This window comes from Eptatretus burgeri, chromosome 12, assembly GCF_056783735.1.
Source record: "Eptatretus burgeri isolate ZD-2024b chromosome 12, Ebu_testis_v1, whole genome shotgun sequence".
Classification (NCBI taxonomy): domain Eukaryota; kingdom Metazoa; phylum Chordata; class Myxini; order Myxiniformes; family Myxinidae; genus Eptatretus; species Eptatretus burgeri.
In genome coordinates, this window is record NC_140972.1 from 99,439,152 (window position 1) to 99,454,106 (window position 14,955).

The following is a 14,955-nucleotide window of genomic DNA, read 5'->3' on the forward strand; positions in this document are numbered from 1 at the left end:
CTCTTGCCCTTCGGGGTGGGCCTTTCTGGACCACCTCCGGGAATACGTGATTGGTCCATCCTCTGAGTTTTGCAGCCGCTCTCCGCCAATGGGTTGCTGATACGTCTCGTTGACTGATTCTCAGGGTGCCGGGTGGGGGCTGGTTAGGAAGAAGAAAACGCCTCTCAGTACCCCACCACTGTATGAACAATGTACAGCCTGCTACACCTCCCGACACACATGTAACGTCCGATTACCAAACAACCTGACTAAACATGCATTTAAGGGGGGATCTGGGCTAATCCTATATTAATAACACACTAAGGCCCCATTTCCGCAACAATAGGACCAGGGCCCACAACATCCGCAACAATAGGACCAGGGAGAGTAAATAAGAGGAGAGTTAAACAGTATTAAGGTAGGTGTCTTTCTCTCAGAGTAGTTAATGCATGAAATGGTCTTCCTGGAAAGGTTGTAGCAGCGGAAACAGCAGATGAGCTTAAATCAGAATTCGGTGCAGGTTCCTGGAAGCATTGGATATAGAAGAGTATAGGGATGTTGACGGAATTGAAAAGCAGCTCGAGTATGGATTGGTGATTGTGCGCATCTGTGTGGAGCATTGTGTCTGTCGGGGGTCTTGTCAAGGGGTGGTGTGTGGTTGATGTTTGTTTCTCACCCATGAACCGCCTTCACCTACCCTCCCCCCCACAACCCTGCAGAAGGAAAACACAAAAATATACCCTCAAAACCCTAAATAAATATATTCGGCCCAATACATTTTTACAATATCATGCATATCGTTTTTGGTCCCATCTCTCAATGGTGAAGAATCACTTTTAAAATTAAATAATTCTCGTATCTGGATCCGAATCCGGGTCTTCACCAAAATCAAATCAATTCGGCCTTGTCAGACACCCATCCTGCCCACGAAATTTCATCCGGATCCGTCCACAACTTTGAGATATCGTGCAATATCATTTTTATACCCATCTCTCAATGGTGAAGAATTAGTTAAAAAATTATATAATTATCATATCCAGATCTGGATTTGGTTCTTCACCAAAATTGAATCAATTCTTCCTGTTGGCACTCCCTATCTGTCCACCAAGTTTGTGTGAGTCCATCCATAACCCTTTGACGTTTTGAAGTTTGTGTCATTTTGGCTCTATGTCTCAACGGTGAAGTCACTTAATAAATTCTCAGATCCAGATCCGGATTCAGATCTTCACCAAAATCAAGCATTGATGTACTTGGCAGGTCCCCTACACACACAAAAAATTTCAGAACGATTACTTGAAATCAGTGGCCAAAAATAGTGTGACAGACAGATAGACAGACAGGCAGACAGACAAATGCTGCAGACCAACATACTTTTTTTTTCGCCAAGTAACAAATGCAGACAAGGGGGTGAAAACATGACCTCCTTCCCCTTCGGTGGTGGAGGTAATAATTACGAAGTAAAAAAAAAAAATGTAAATTATAAAAATTTTCCTTTAAAATTTTTTTTCTTAAATAATGAAAATAAATATATTTCCCCTTTTAATTTTGCCACCCTTGGGATATCCCTGAGCATGCCACATTGTCTCATCCACATTCCTCGGGCAATTCACACAATTAAAGTGTCGTTTTAGCAAATATAATTGGTCAAACTTGAAGCACCCACTCCCTACAGGAGCCGTCAAGGGGATCATGCGATTATATTTATGCCTATTTTGCTCCAAGGGGTCCCAGGGTTACACACCCCAAAAATGGTTGCGATCGGTTCAGCCGTTTTTGCGATACCTGCGGACGGATGGACGGACGGTGAATGATGTGAGAGCGCAGGCATGATGGACAGAATAGCTTCCTCCTGAATCGAATTTCCTTGTGCATCCTTGTCTTGCTTGTTTGTCAGGTCGATGTTGATTAGCTAAAATGAATTCTCGCTTGGAGTGTGGATTTATTCACATTTGTTTTTAAAATGGTGACGTTGAGAGGGCTATAGTGATTGCGAAAACGAAGATTCTTCAAGTGATTACACAGCAAGTGATTCGAAAAGCAGTTTGTCCAGTGATACTAAAACATTTATAAATCACCTATTTTTACCAATCTATAGTTATATAAGCAAAATATTTGCTTGTTACGTGACTCTGCTGAGCTCCCAAAGTTAATTGTGACAAAACTTTATGGGATCAATTTTTTTCCACGATTCACCTAAATAGGTCGTTTTAAACAGTAAATTTCTCACAATTCAAAACTTATAAACGCACAAACTACCACCTGTTGCCATCTCTACGAAGGTAGATCCATATTTACAATGCTTTATACAAAGCACTTTTTCTTTTTTTGTCAGATTTCAACCTATATAATTGCACAGATGCCAACCCTCCCGATTTCATCGGGAGGCTTCCGAAAATTCACCCAAACTCCCGCCCTTACGATCACTATCCTTATCCTCCCGAAATTTTGATATTTTTGCACTGTTCACTAATCAGAATGTACTAGTATGAGAATTGAATGAAAAGCATCGTCTGCTACGTATAGCATGTGGTAACTCCATAACGTTCGCTGCTACCAAATTGTACGTAAAAAATTGCAAATTCAAATGAGGAGCAGCGAAACATTGGGTCTGGATCTCGCTTATGCGATCATGCACTGAGATTTAGTGCATGCGGTATGTGTGCAATACAGTGCATGCGGTATGTATGCACAGTGTATATGCATGCGATACGCTCACTGCATGCAGCTGGGCCCCGTACCAGCCCGGCGGTCGCGACCACCGTGCGGTGTTTAACAGCCGCTAGAGTTCTACGAGTCGCGCTGCAGCTGTGGAACATCGACTTCGAAGTTACCGATGCTTCAAGCCCTCGATGTTGATTACGAAATGGCAGAAAAGAAGCTTACGAAGACCAAGAAATGGTCTCAGAAGTACAAGACCGAATACAGTCTCCAATACCCGTGTATTCGAAAGTCTGAAAGAGGAATTCATCATGCATATTGTACAGTATGCAGCGTTGATATTTCAGTTGAGCACGGAGGTCGCGATGATATTCGGAAGCACGTTGGAAGCAAACGGCACACAGACATTGCAAAGGAGAGATCTTCGAGCACGAGTACCGGTACACTTCTGAATTATTTCACCAAACAAGGGACAAGCGAGGAAGAGGATGTTACCCGAGCGGAACTTCTCTTTAGTGGATTTATTGTGGAACATAACTTGCCCATATCAGTCTCAGATCATACTGGACCTCTATTTCAAAAGATGTTTCCAGATTCAAAAGTTGCTTCAAAGTATGGATGTGCAAGAACAAAAACTTCAGCAATAATTGGTGAGTTGTCAAATGTTACTGCTTCATCTATTGCCGATATTGCTAGACTAGCTCCATTTAGCCTAGCTACAGACGGTAGTAATGACAGTGGTGAGGCCCAGCTATATCCTGTCCTGATTTCGTACTATGACAACAGTGCTGGGATTGTGAAGCAAGGTTTGCTAAGTTTGCCTGCGTGCAAACAAGATTCCACTGGAGAAAACATTTTCAAACTGCTTGATCATGAGTTCAGTGACAGGAAAATTCTGTGGTGAAATTGTGTTTCCTTTTGTGCTGATAATGCCTCTGTCATGGTGGGCAAGCACAAAGGAGTCGCTGCTTATATCCACAAACAAAATCCAGAGTGCTACATCATGGGATGCCCTTGCCATATGATGCACAATACGGCCAAGAAGGCGGCTCAGGCCTTACCCATTGAATTAGATGACTTTCTCATCGATATTTACTACTACTTGGACAAAAGTAGTAAACGCGTCAAAGGAGTGAAAGCACTGCAAGAACTCTGTGATGCCCCGACACACAAGATTCTGAAGCATGTCGCAACAAGGTGGCTGTCCCTTGGTCAGTGCCTAGACAGGCTGATTGAACAGTGGGAGCCACTTCGCCTCTTCTTCAAAGAAGAAGTACGAAGAAAAATGCAACCAACTGTAGCCAAGACTCTAACAACAAGCAAGAAGGACGGCACTGTATCTACTGCCAGTACTGGCACTGCAGGATCAAGCACTAGTGGAGCAGCATTCACCACTACCACTGCAGTATCTGCTGCGAAGAAGACAGCAGGGACAGCACCAAAACCAATGCTGAGAGCAGGTAGCATCACCGGCCCTTCATCACGTTCATCTACAAAGCAGATCCCTTCAGAGTCGAGAAAGACTGTGATAGTCCCATCTACAGGCAAAGAAGGACCCAAGTTAAGTTCTGCTTTTGCCAAATCACTTGATAGAAGCTCAGCAAAACCTTCGAATCAGAGGTCTTCTTCCTTGGCTGCACCTACCTCAAGCTCTCTCCTCAAACGTAAAATTGGATCTGGTACTACGAGTCTGACCTCTTCTGCTGGCAGTAAACGCAAGTGTGATCGCCCTGCGGCTAAGTGTACTACGAGTTCTACAACTAAAAGCGCATCTTCCTCAAACACTGTGCAGGAATCTAGAGAAAAACGTGTCAACAGGATGTTCTTGTCTCCACAAACAAAACTCTATTGTTTCTTCCTTCGATATGCTAACAAGCTTTTTGAGAAGGGGAATCTTCTGCTCCAAAGAGACGAACCCTGTATTCATCTCCTGCATGGATAATTGAATGGTCTTCTGAAAGATATCTTCGTACGGTTTTTGAAACCATCGGTGTCATCGGTTGCTCTGGTAAATGTACCCTTCTCTGACAGAAATCATCAGAAGAATGATGAGGACCTCATGATTGGGAACGATGCCAAACTGTATATAAGGGAACAAAGGAGTCTCAAGAAATCCACCTTCACTCTGAGTGAGTCAGACATCCAAGGTTTCTTCAGTGCAGTTCGCTCATATTATGTGAAAGCCTGCAATTACATCTTCAAAACCTGGCCGCTAGATGATGAATTAGCCAAGCATGCTCAGGTGCTGGATGTTAAGCTACACCAAGAAGTGGGGTTTGACTGTGTGGAGTTTTTCATCAAGAAATTCCCCTGTCTGTTCAGTGGCGGTGATAGTGACATAGACAGTCTTGAGAGTGAATTCGCTCACTACCAGGCAGACGCCTCCATAGCTACAATTGCTACTGAGACAGTGAGAGTGGATGAGCAGTGGCATCGGATTTCACAGCTCACAGATCCCTGCACTGGTGCCAAGAAGTATCCTAATTTGAGCAAAGTGATGAAGGGAATCTTGGTCATTCCTCATTCGAACGCATCATGTGAGCGGGCACTCAGTCTTGTACGGGAGAATCATACTGAATTTCGTCCCAATTTGAGTGTCAAAACCCTGGAAGCTCTCTTAATTGAAAAACTAGCTCATAGCACCCCTTGCTACCAGAGGGAATACAGCAAAGACATAATCAGAAGGGCTAAAAGAGCCACACAGCTGTCACTCAGCAAAGCTGCCATGGAAAAAGCAAGCAGCAGTAGTACCAGCCAGTAAGGTAAGAAAAATATTGCTTCTTTTGTGCTTTTTGTTAATCTTTGATTGTCCCCTAACTTACTAATATTAACATACATGTAACATTAAAAAGTGCACAATTTTCCCCTTTCTTTGTTCAAAAAGTGGGAATTCTTAACATGTTAAATGCTCCAAAATAGGGCTCAGAGGGCACTAGAGAGCGTCTAGAACCCCAGAGCTTCCAGGGCCCTAAGGCGGGCCCTGGACCCCGCCGCAAGGGTCGAGCGCTCCGCGCTCGAGACGTGCGCTTCGCGCACATTATTTGGTGTCGGTTGCAAATCCTCCCTAATTCTGATTTCCAAAAGTTGGCATCTCTGTAATTGGTGAGATGGTGAGATGGTGAGCTACGGTCGTCAAATATGGTATCAGATGTGAAAAATAAGTAAAGACGTTACCATGATCGGTAACATTGGCGAAGGAGTCATGTGACCTCTCAAATGTTCTTTCGACCCCTTTAGACATTTAGACCTTTTAGGCCCTCATAGGACCATTTAAGTGGGGGGAAAAGGGCACTTTAGACTCCTCTATGACCCTTAAGACCCATCAAACACTCTCGACCTCATGCCATTTAGACTCCTTCGACCCATCATGACCTTTTAAGACCCTGAAGCAACTTTGGTCTGCTTGGAAAATTGAAAAAAAAAATCCTCCTAATATCGTTTTTGATGACCTTTTTCATCCACCATTCGCGTCACATCACAAGTTGCAATGACAAATTGAAACTTGTATCCAAAAATGAAACTGATGTTGAAAAGTGAAACTGAAATGACTGATCTATGGATCATCGAATGGGAAATCAAAATGCAATGCTGTGAGAAATACTGAATGAAAATTTCCGAAAGCAAAGCTGTGGGGAGTACACAGGGAGAGAGAGGGGGGCAGATTGGCGACTGAAGAAGCGATGTGGAGAGAGATGGGTGCCTCGAGGTGGTCGGTTGGCATGCAAAGAACTTCGGTGATCTTCCGTCAGGTGGTAGGCCCAAAATGTGCCCAACTCTTTGTCCCACAAGCATGAGTTGTAAATCTTCGCTGGTAGAATGGAACGAGATTGGTGAGGTTACCAGCTTCACCCACTGTGATATCTGCACACTGAATATTTACAATGAATTCTGGTTTCCACCAATACACATTCTAAAAAAATTGCTCATTTGAGGTGAGATGTCTACGAACCCGTCAGTGGCAGGTACCTTGCCAGTCAGTTCTAAAACTGAGTGAAGTAATGTTAACTTTGTGTATTAAAAAAATTACATTTTATGATCTGAGCTTTTACCTACTATCTAGTTTATGGTATAAAAGACGGAGATCTCCTTCACAGTACACAGTAACAAACATTTTACGGTTTATTCAGTTTGCCTGAGAAAATACCATACTTTACTATGCATACTGGAAAAATTCATCACTCCAACACTTAAAAGACTGAATTACAGATGTGCTGGTAATGGCAGGTTAAAAGTGTCCGGCGAGCAGAACCGAGTCACTGTAAATGCGCACACGCCTCGTTTAGCATTCATACGTCATTTTGAAAGTCGCGTGTTGTGTTCCATACAAGGAGATCTCAGGCAAAGCAAATCACTTTACAAGGACAGGTGGAGGATGCTTCGAGCTCTATTTTACCTTCCATTGTTGATTTCAAGGATTGGACACATAATGCTAATTAATTGCGCTAATTGTTTGTTTTTTAACCTTGTTTTTATCAATTGTTTTTTTTGTTTGCTAACCTGACGTTTTTGACTTTATTGATGAACGCGAACATGAGTGTTTTCACTGATGGTCAAAAGTTATTATTTTATCCACAGGGAGAAACTTCGTCACACTTACAGCTCATCATGGTACAACTGCTTCGCACGGTGAACCGCACCGTCATCGGGATGGGTCACAGCTCTCCACTGATGGTAACTTTATCCCTTTTCTTTACAATGAGCTCTGTCTCAGCTACATCTAGTCTTTTATATCTCTTTATTTTTAAATCTGCACAAATTGAGATTCCACAAAACCCGAACATGATGCAAACAATCCCCCATTCCATTCCTTGTGCATTAGTTGAATATTGTTACAAATTCGCGCCCGCCGGCGTGCGATCGGCCGCTTCCCACTAATGGCAACTGCGTCGCTCACCGGACGGACAATTCAGTCGTGACCCTCCTGGAACTACCGCCAGAAGCCAGTCACGGGTGGGGGTTTAACCTCACCACAACCCAGTCTGCATTCTACCCACGCGAAATAGAGTGAATCGCCAAATGTCGATATACCTAATTACCCACGCGGGTAGCATACCGAGGAGTTGTACCACGCCACAGGTCAGCTTCGGACACGAACCGCTTAAGCGGCTCGTTCCGTGCTCAGGGGATAACTGAGCGGAGTTATCGCCGACCTTGACGGTTCAGATTACTTACTGGGTGTCTAAACCCACTACCAATCCCTTCCAGGATGCAAGATGGAACTTTCAAACGCGAAAAAGACGACGAACGGGATACATTTCACACAAGGACATTTATTATACAACACGTAAGCAGGCAAATAGGAACAACAGTCAAGCACATTTACAGGCAAATAGAAATAACAGCAGGCAAACAAAAGCAAGGGCAAGCACTACGACGGAATATAATTAATAAATGTACAGTCACTTAAGCAGTTTTACTTCACAGGACGGTGCCACGACAACATTCATTCAAAAACCCAAAAGAAACACAAGGAAAGACCCCCTCACAGACAAGGGGGTCAGACTGGACCACTTGGATCTTTATGACACGGGACCTGGGAGACCGAACGGGTCCCGCGAGACCGTAGCAGGTTACCTGCACCCTCGAGGTGCGACGGTCGGCGAGCCCTCTCCGGCACTCTACTCTTGTGCGCGCCTCGACCCTGGACCACCGCTCGCAACCCTCACCACTTGGCCCCCAGAGGGAGAAGACGACCTCGACGATCCAGAGAGAGAACCCGAGTTTGACCTCGACCACCAAGAGACGAGGAAGCGCGAACCTCCGACGACCACCAAGAGAAGAGGAAGCGCGAACCTCCGATGACCACCAAGGGAAGAGGAAGCTAAAACGACGAGAGCGAGTCCGAGTTCGACCTTGACCACCAGAAGAGAGCAGATGACGTCGACGAAGAAGAAGAGAGAGCGTCGACGAAGAACAAGCAGAGCAATTCAGCACGAAGAACAAGAGAGAGCGAGCCCCGTGTGCTGTCCGCCTTATATAGCGTGGGTCTCCACCCCTTCGCTCCACCCCCTTTTCGGCTCCGCCTCCCTTCGAGCTCTTTCGAGAAGCTCCTCGAAAAGGGGCGTTCCCCCTCCCGACCGCCTCAGGCCCCGTGTCCGCCAATCGCGAGCGAGCTCTTCGCCGCTTCTCGTGCCGGCGTTGGCGGCGCAAAACGGCGGGAAAACTCACGCGTTGCTGCAGGTCTTCCACGGGGCCTTCGTTCGACGTTTTCGGACGGTCCAAAATAACAATAGCGAAGGAAAAACGGCTAACTCAAAGGATCGCAGCCCTGTGAACACGGAAATTCCCTCTAAACAACGGTGGGGAAATCTAACTACACAATTACTTATCGTCATAACTGATCTAAGGACCCTTTATGGTGTATTGCGAATTTCCACAGCCGTAACAATATTAATATCTGGACTAAAATTTTTCTTTATTTTTATCATTTTAATCATAGTTCATTTTTATGCTTGAATGTTGCTTTTATATTGTCTGTCTGTTTTTTTTGCACTTTTAAATATTAGCTCTCGACCCTTTTTTTTATTTGGGGAGGGGGGGGATTTTTTTTGACAATCCCACAATTGGGATTGTCGTGTGTGTACGATGTGTGAACATCTTTATAGTTGTTGAGGAACTCTGGAAAGGGTTCGAAACAGTGTTTAGCACTTACCTTGCGTAAGTCTTCATGGATTGCTTTATGCAGCTATTTTGGCTGGAGAAGCATGGGAGGGGTCAATCGTTTGTATAATCCTAGCCACCTGGGCGTAGTTGATTAGGTGAGAGCTGACTGGCTGTTCCCTCCATTCACAGGTGAGAGATGTGGTTTGGTTTTTCTAGATATAAATATATACATATATATATATATATATATATATATATATATGTATATATATATATATATATATTTTACAGTGTAGAAGAGAGCCGTGTGTGTCGGTCGGCATTTTTCCTCAGAGATGGACGAACAGATCTTCGTTAAACTTTTATGTTCATCACTGAGTGCTGGGCAGTGTTTTTGGTCAAAAATATTTTAATTTTATAATGAAAAGTTCGATTATTATTATTATAATTATTATTATTATTTGTTTTAATCGCTAAAATTTCTTCAGAATGCCATAGAATTAGGATGGCAGCGGGTAATGTCGGGTACCCTTGCCATAACACAAAATTTGAAAAATTAGAAGTTTTTTTTAATTTCACTCTTGTGCCTCAGCCTTTGTAGATATGTAAAAGGTAATATTAAATGATCCCTGACCCCATTCCTTCGTGGATACAGGGAAGTGTTTTAGCCCCCACAAAAAAAGATTATTCAAAATCCCAACAAGATGAGGACAGCACTGGGCAACGCTGGGTACCCCTGCTAGTATTACATGGATGTTTTTATTTGTAAGGTAACCTCACCTTAAGTTACCCCAGGTTTGTATTTCTGAGTTAGTGTGACCATGTGATAGCCCATAGGTGGTCCCTATAGATGTACAGTGACTGGTGCCCCTCTCTGTTTTCAAGTTTCCTCAATGACCACATATTGAAGAGTATGTTTCTCAACCTTTAAGCTGTAAAATTATGTTCTTGGCCTAATTGTTAGTATTTTAAAGTGGAGTTTTGACTTTCATCACCATCAAATTTTAAGGTGGAGGTTTTTTTTCACTTTTATTTGTTCTCTGTGTTTTTTTGCAGAATAATTTTGTGGCATGCATGACATCAATCCTGCAGAGAATGAATGACGACCACTACCAGTATTACATCGACACCTTTAAAAACCCCTCCGATCTCGTGGTGAGTTCAAGTGAGGCCTGTTGTCTGAAAACACAAACGGACTTGTGCGATGAACACCAAATTGGTCTTTTCCTTTCTCTCTGTTACCTCTTCGACTACATTCTGCATATTTTCTTTCCTTTCTACTCTGTTTCCCTTTTACTCACTGTACAGCTTCGAGGACCTTTTATACCTTTCATTAACATCCAAATGCTCTCAAGAGACATAACGGGATGGGTTGTCCATGTCTACTCAGTGTTCCACAAAGTCTTGTCCCAAACATAACTAATGGACTCACTCAAAAAGCAGGTGTGGACCATTGCTTTCATCATGCTTTTGGAGCCATCTTCATTTTGCTTCATTGAGCTCGGGGGAGGAGGGCCTGGGGAGTGGGGTGGGGAGGAAGCAAAGATCCCTTCTGGAACTTTATTACACATGCACAAGGAAGGGGTCATCAAACTTGCCCTTTTGCTAATGTAATAAATTAATTAACACTCATCAGAGCTACTTTTGCACTTGCTTATCTGACTGTCATCAGGGCAGGAATTTTGAACTTGTTTGGGGTTCCGGAGACCATCGCATACTCTTTGTGAAAGACATTGTGGGATCTTTAATGTGCATCAATAAATGCTGGCAGACTGGTCCCTAGATTAACATCCTCTACCGATTGATGGTGCATTCGTCGATAGGACATATCGCCTGTAAATATCGATCAGGATGACATTCTACAGTCAGGCTTGGAATCAAGCCCAAAGTCGATTCCTTGACGGTGAATATGATACCTCTGAACTATCCTGCCAGCCCCTTTGAATGCTCACCTGTAGTTTATGCTCATCTTGGGTTTTCTGATTGCTGTCCGGCCACTGTGTCCTTGTTTAAATTTTTTTTGCCATGAAATGTGTCACACTAACATTTTACACTTGACTCACTTTGACTAATCGGCTGCTATCTTCATATTAACTAAACCAAAGAAGGCAATCTATGAAGTCATTTTATTTAAATTTACTTTGTCTTTGAATCCCTGTTTGTGCCTATATAGGACTTCCTCATGGAAACATTCATAATGTTCAAGAACTTGATTGGGAAAAATGTCTACCCCTCTGACTGGGTGATTATGAACATGATGCAGAACAGGTGGGTCACCTAAACACCTTTTTCCAATTTTTGCATCTATATTCAGCTGCTATGTCCAGCACCTTGTGAGTGCAAAATTTTATCAGAGTACCATAGTACTCTATGTAGGGATGGCGTGGAAAAATATGGCTGCCCCATCTGCTACACAAGTTGTTGGATCTTCTCTAAAAAGTCGCTTCGGCTACATATGAGAACCTACTTGGTTTGTTCAGCTCATTGTCGAGGCAATGCTCACTTTTCTGTTCTCCATAGAGAATATAGTAGAGGACCCCACCATTGAGTCCGGGACCAATTTTTCAATGCAGATTCTAGTAGATGGGGCCAAAAAAAAAATTTTAACGAGGGTACTCCTCTCAAAAGTGCGGGCTAACTCCACCAGGGGGGCGAAATTCAAAATGGCCGCCCAAAATCAACATTGTGGTTTAATTTCACTTCTATTTCATCTAGAATATTCGTTTTGGTGTCTAAATCTATGTTTTTGGGGTCAAGGATTTCAAATCTGTCCATGTTAATTTTGTATATGCAATATCAGAGGGCGTTTTACACTATATTTGCCGATATTTGGACTTTTTTCCACTCTCCGACATATAACTAGACTGTACAACCTTGAATGCCATCAGCCCAGTTAAAAATGCAAGAAACTGATGACATTTGACAGTTAACTTATCATCAATTCTTCAGTCCTAAAGTAAAGGTAATGTGTGTGCACAACTTTTGACACAGCTATATCAAACATGAACATACATGTACTTGTCGTACTTGTCATAGTTAAATTCTACTGAATTAATCATTCTCTATATCACTGTAATCATCATCTTCAATATCACTCTCATCAGACGTTGGCATCTTCTCCTCATCTACACCCTGTATTGATTATCTTAAGTCCTTAGGTAGAGCTGGCTTACTATACCTCTGGGGTACACATTTTCCATTCTCCAGCCTCCACCCACTGTTCAGTGGGGATGGAATGAGCTCACTTTAATCAAAGTTGAGAAACAGGTCGGACTGATAACTAATTCACTCGCTGCACCTTCAAGTTGTGAGAATCTCTGTCAGGTGGTATTCTTGATGTAGACTTCTTTTTGAGATGCTTCTACTTCTGAGCTCTGGCTTCACCAAGTGTTTGGCTGACTTTGTCACCATAGATGTATCGCATTGTGAAAATGGCCATGTTGTCCAGAACTTCATTGGAGGCTGGAATTTCATTGCCAACTGACTGCAGAATTGGTGTGGCCTCTTGGCACACTCCTTTCTCGAAAACAGATTTTTTGCCATGACCAAAAAAGGCAGCTGTGGTATCACAACCACTGTGCACATACAATGGTATAACCACTGTGCACATACTGTGCACATACATACAACATACAATATCAGTAACATTCTTTGCACAGAGGGAATGACAGTCAATGATGGTGTCTTTGTGCTTTATTCCTAAAATGCCATCAATCCTGTGAGCAACATGAGCAGCTAGCATCATAACATCAGTATCTTCAGCATCCAGTATGACTGGTACTTGAGAGTCAACCTTGCGAATCTGTGAGTGGATGAAAAACATCACAGTATCTGCCTCGATGTGATTGCACTTATAGTCAAACACTTTAACCCCTCTGGTGAGATTCTCCCCGTCAGGTCCGACGGAGTAAATCAGTTCTTTGTTTGTGAGGCTGGTTGACATAATTCTGAACTGGTTCTTTAGAAATACTTGCAACTTCTGTTTATTGCTAGGACTACCGAAGAGGTCGGTAATTTTGGTCGGAAAAAAGTAATTTTGGTGATGGGAATCTTTCCTCTGCTCTGATGAAAATGTTTCCGAATCCTCCGTTACCATTTTTACTTGCTCGCATACTTCTCTCACTGTCCTTAATAGTATATGGTAAGTCATTTGGATCATTCACCAGGATAAGTGTGGCAGCGGATGTGTGACGTATTAAAGAGAGCATGTTTGAAGCATACTCAGACCAAGTGAACACCTCACCATCATGTTTATTTCGTTGTTCAGCTGATGAAAGAGATAACCTCCACCTGAAGCCCATGCCAATTATGGCTAGGTTATCACCTGGGACATGTTGAAGGCTTTCCAAGTCGAGGACTTCAATCAACTTTGACTTCTGAGTTTTCCTCATTGTGCCATTTCTGTTAAAGATTGCTAAGCATTCATCAGTGACTCTGTACTCCATTACATCTGCCAAAACAATTTTTTTGTTATGTTTCTCGGCCATTGCAATGATGGATGTCATTGCTTTGTTCTCCATTTCTTCAGATTTTGCAGGTCTTTTGTCTTTTTGTTTATTTGTTGGTGGAGGATTCCTGAAGCTTCTTTGAGAATTCTTCTTGACACTTGCATGGAAAGACTTGGTTGCTGAGAACATTCGATCTTTGCAGAATGTTGAGAACTGATTTCAAGTTGATAAGGTCATCTGAAGCAGGAACTGCTTGATGAATCTGAAGCAGGAATGATGAACTGCTGAAGCAGGAACATAGACGAAGCTGACTCAAAGTCCTTGGAAACCCAACCAGAGCCTTGTCATTGGGCTGTCACTGCTTTCCAATTTTTCTACTTCCTGAGAGACTACACTCATAACTTCTGGCTCTCCTTTCAGGAACACATATGCACGTTGACGTTCTTCATCAGAGGTTGATTTGTCGTGAAGTACATGCAGACTTGCTTTTATTGCATCTGATTGCACTGTGTTGCCATTTTCTGCTCCAGTTTGATGTATGAGAGACATATGAGACAAATTGTCCAGTCTTAGACACCTCATGCCACGTTTATAGTGCTTGCCCTTTAAAGCTTGGTCCACTGAGCCGTCTGCAATGACTCCTGCTGCCACTAATAGATCTGACAAGCCTGATCCCTGGAACCGTTTGTTCATGGCAGATATGAAGGAGGAATGCATGTGGAAAGGCCCAATGAAGGGAAAGTTGACATCAAATTCCTCCAGATGTTCGTACTTGATTTGCCCAATGTGGGCATACACAGGTTGATCACAAACCAACAGAATGGAAGGCATGTTCTTGGCTTTTGCTTCCGCAGCGACTCATGTACGATTACCTCATGATTACCTCATGTACTACCATCTTGTTAGGAGGACTTGGATATGTAAAGAAGTAGTATGGCTTACTTTTTGTTACAACAGGTTGAACTGTCATCTGGAAACCAGCAAAAGCACCCACTGGCTGTGACTTCAGGGACTTGTCCGAGTAGTTTTCATCAAGCCGTACAAGTGTATGAATGACCCCTCTCTTTCGCTGCATATCAGTGTTTTGCGGTGTCAAGTCCAGTTCTGGTCGTACAGCTGGTACACCTCGTTTCATTGTGGTGTAGGGCTGAATAACATGCTGATTCAGACATAACTGCTTGACTTCTGCAGACTTGGGGATCTGAAGGGCCACCTTGGGGCCAGGTGGAACATTGATGATGTTTTCCGGCTGTACAAACATAACATT

The 14,955-nt window shown here is 43.1% G+C and overlaps 1 protein-coding gene across 3 annotated transcripts in view; it reads left to right on the forward strand.

Moving 5' to 3' along the window:
- LOC147016229 (dedicator of cytokinesis protein 1-like) overlaps nucleotides 1-14,955 on the forward strand; it is a 235,709-nt gene that overhangs the window by 126,938 nt on the left and 93,816 nt on the right. For all 3 annotated transcript variants that reach the window (XM_085849067.1, XM_085849068.1, XM_085849069.1), the window contains 3 exons: nucleotides 7,213-7,308; nucleotides 10,297-10,395; nucleotides 11,414-11,508. In XM_085849067.1, the coding sequence (XP_085705193.1) occupies nucleotides 7,213-7,308; nucleotides 10,297-10,395; nucleotides 11,414-11,508 (290 nt within the window). The remainder of the gene's footprint in view (nucleotides 1-7,212; nucleotides 7,309-10,296; nucleotides 10,396-11,413; nucleotides 11,509-14,955) is intronic.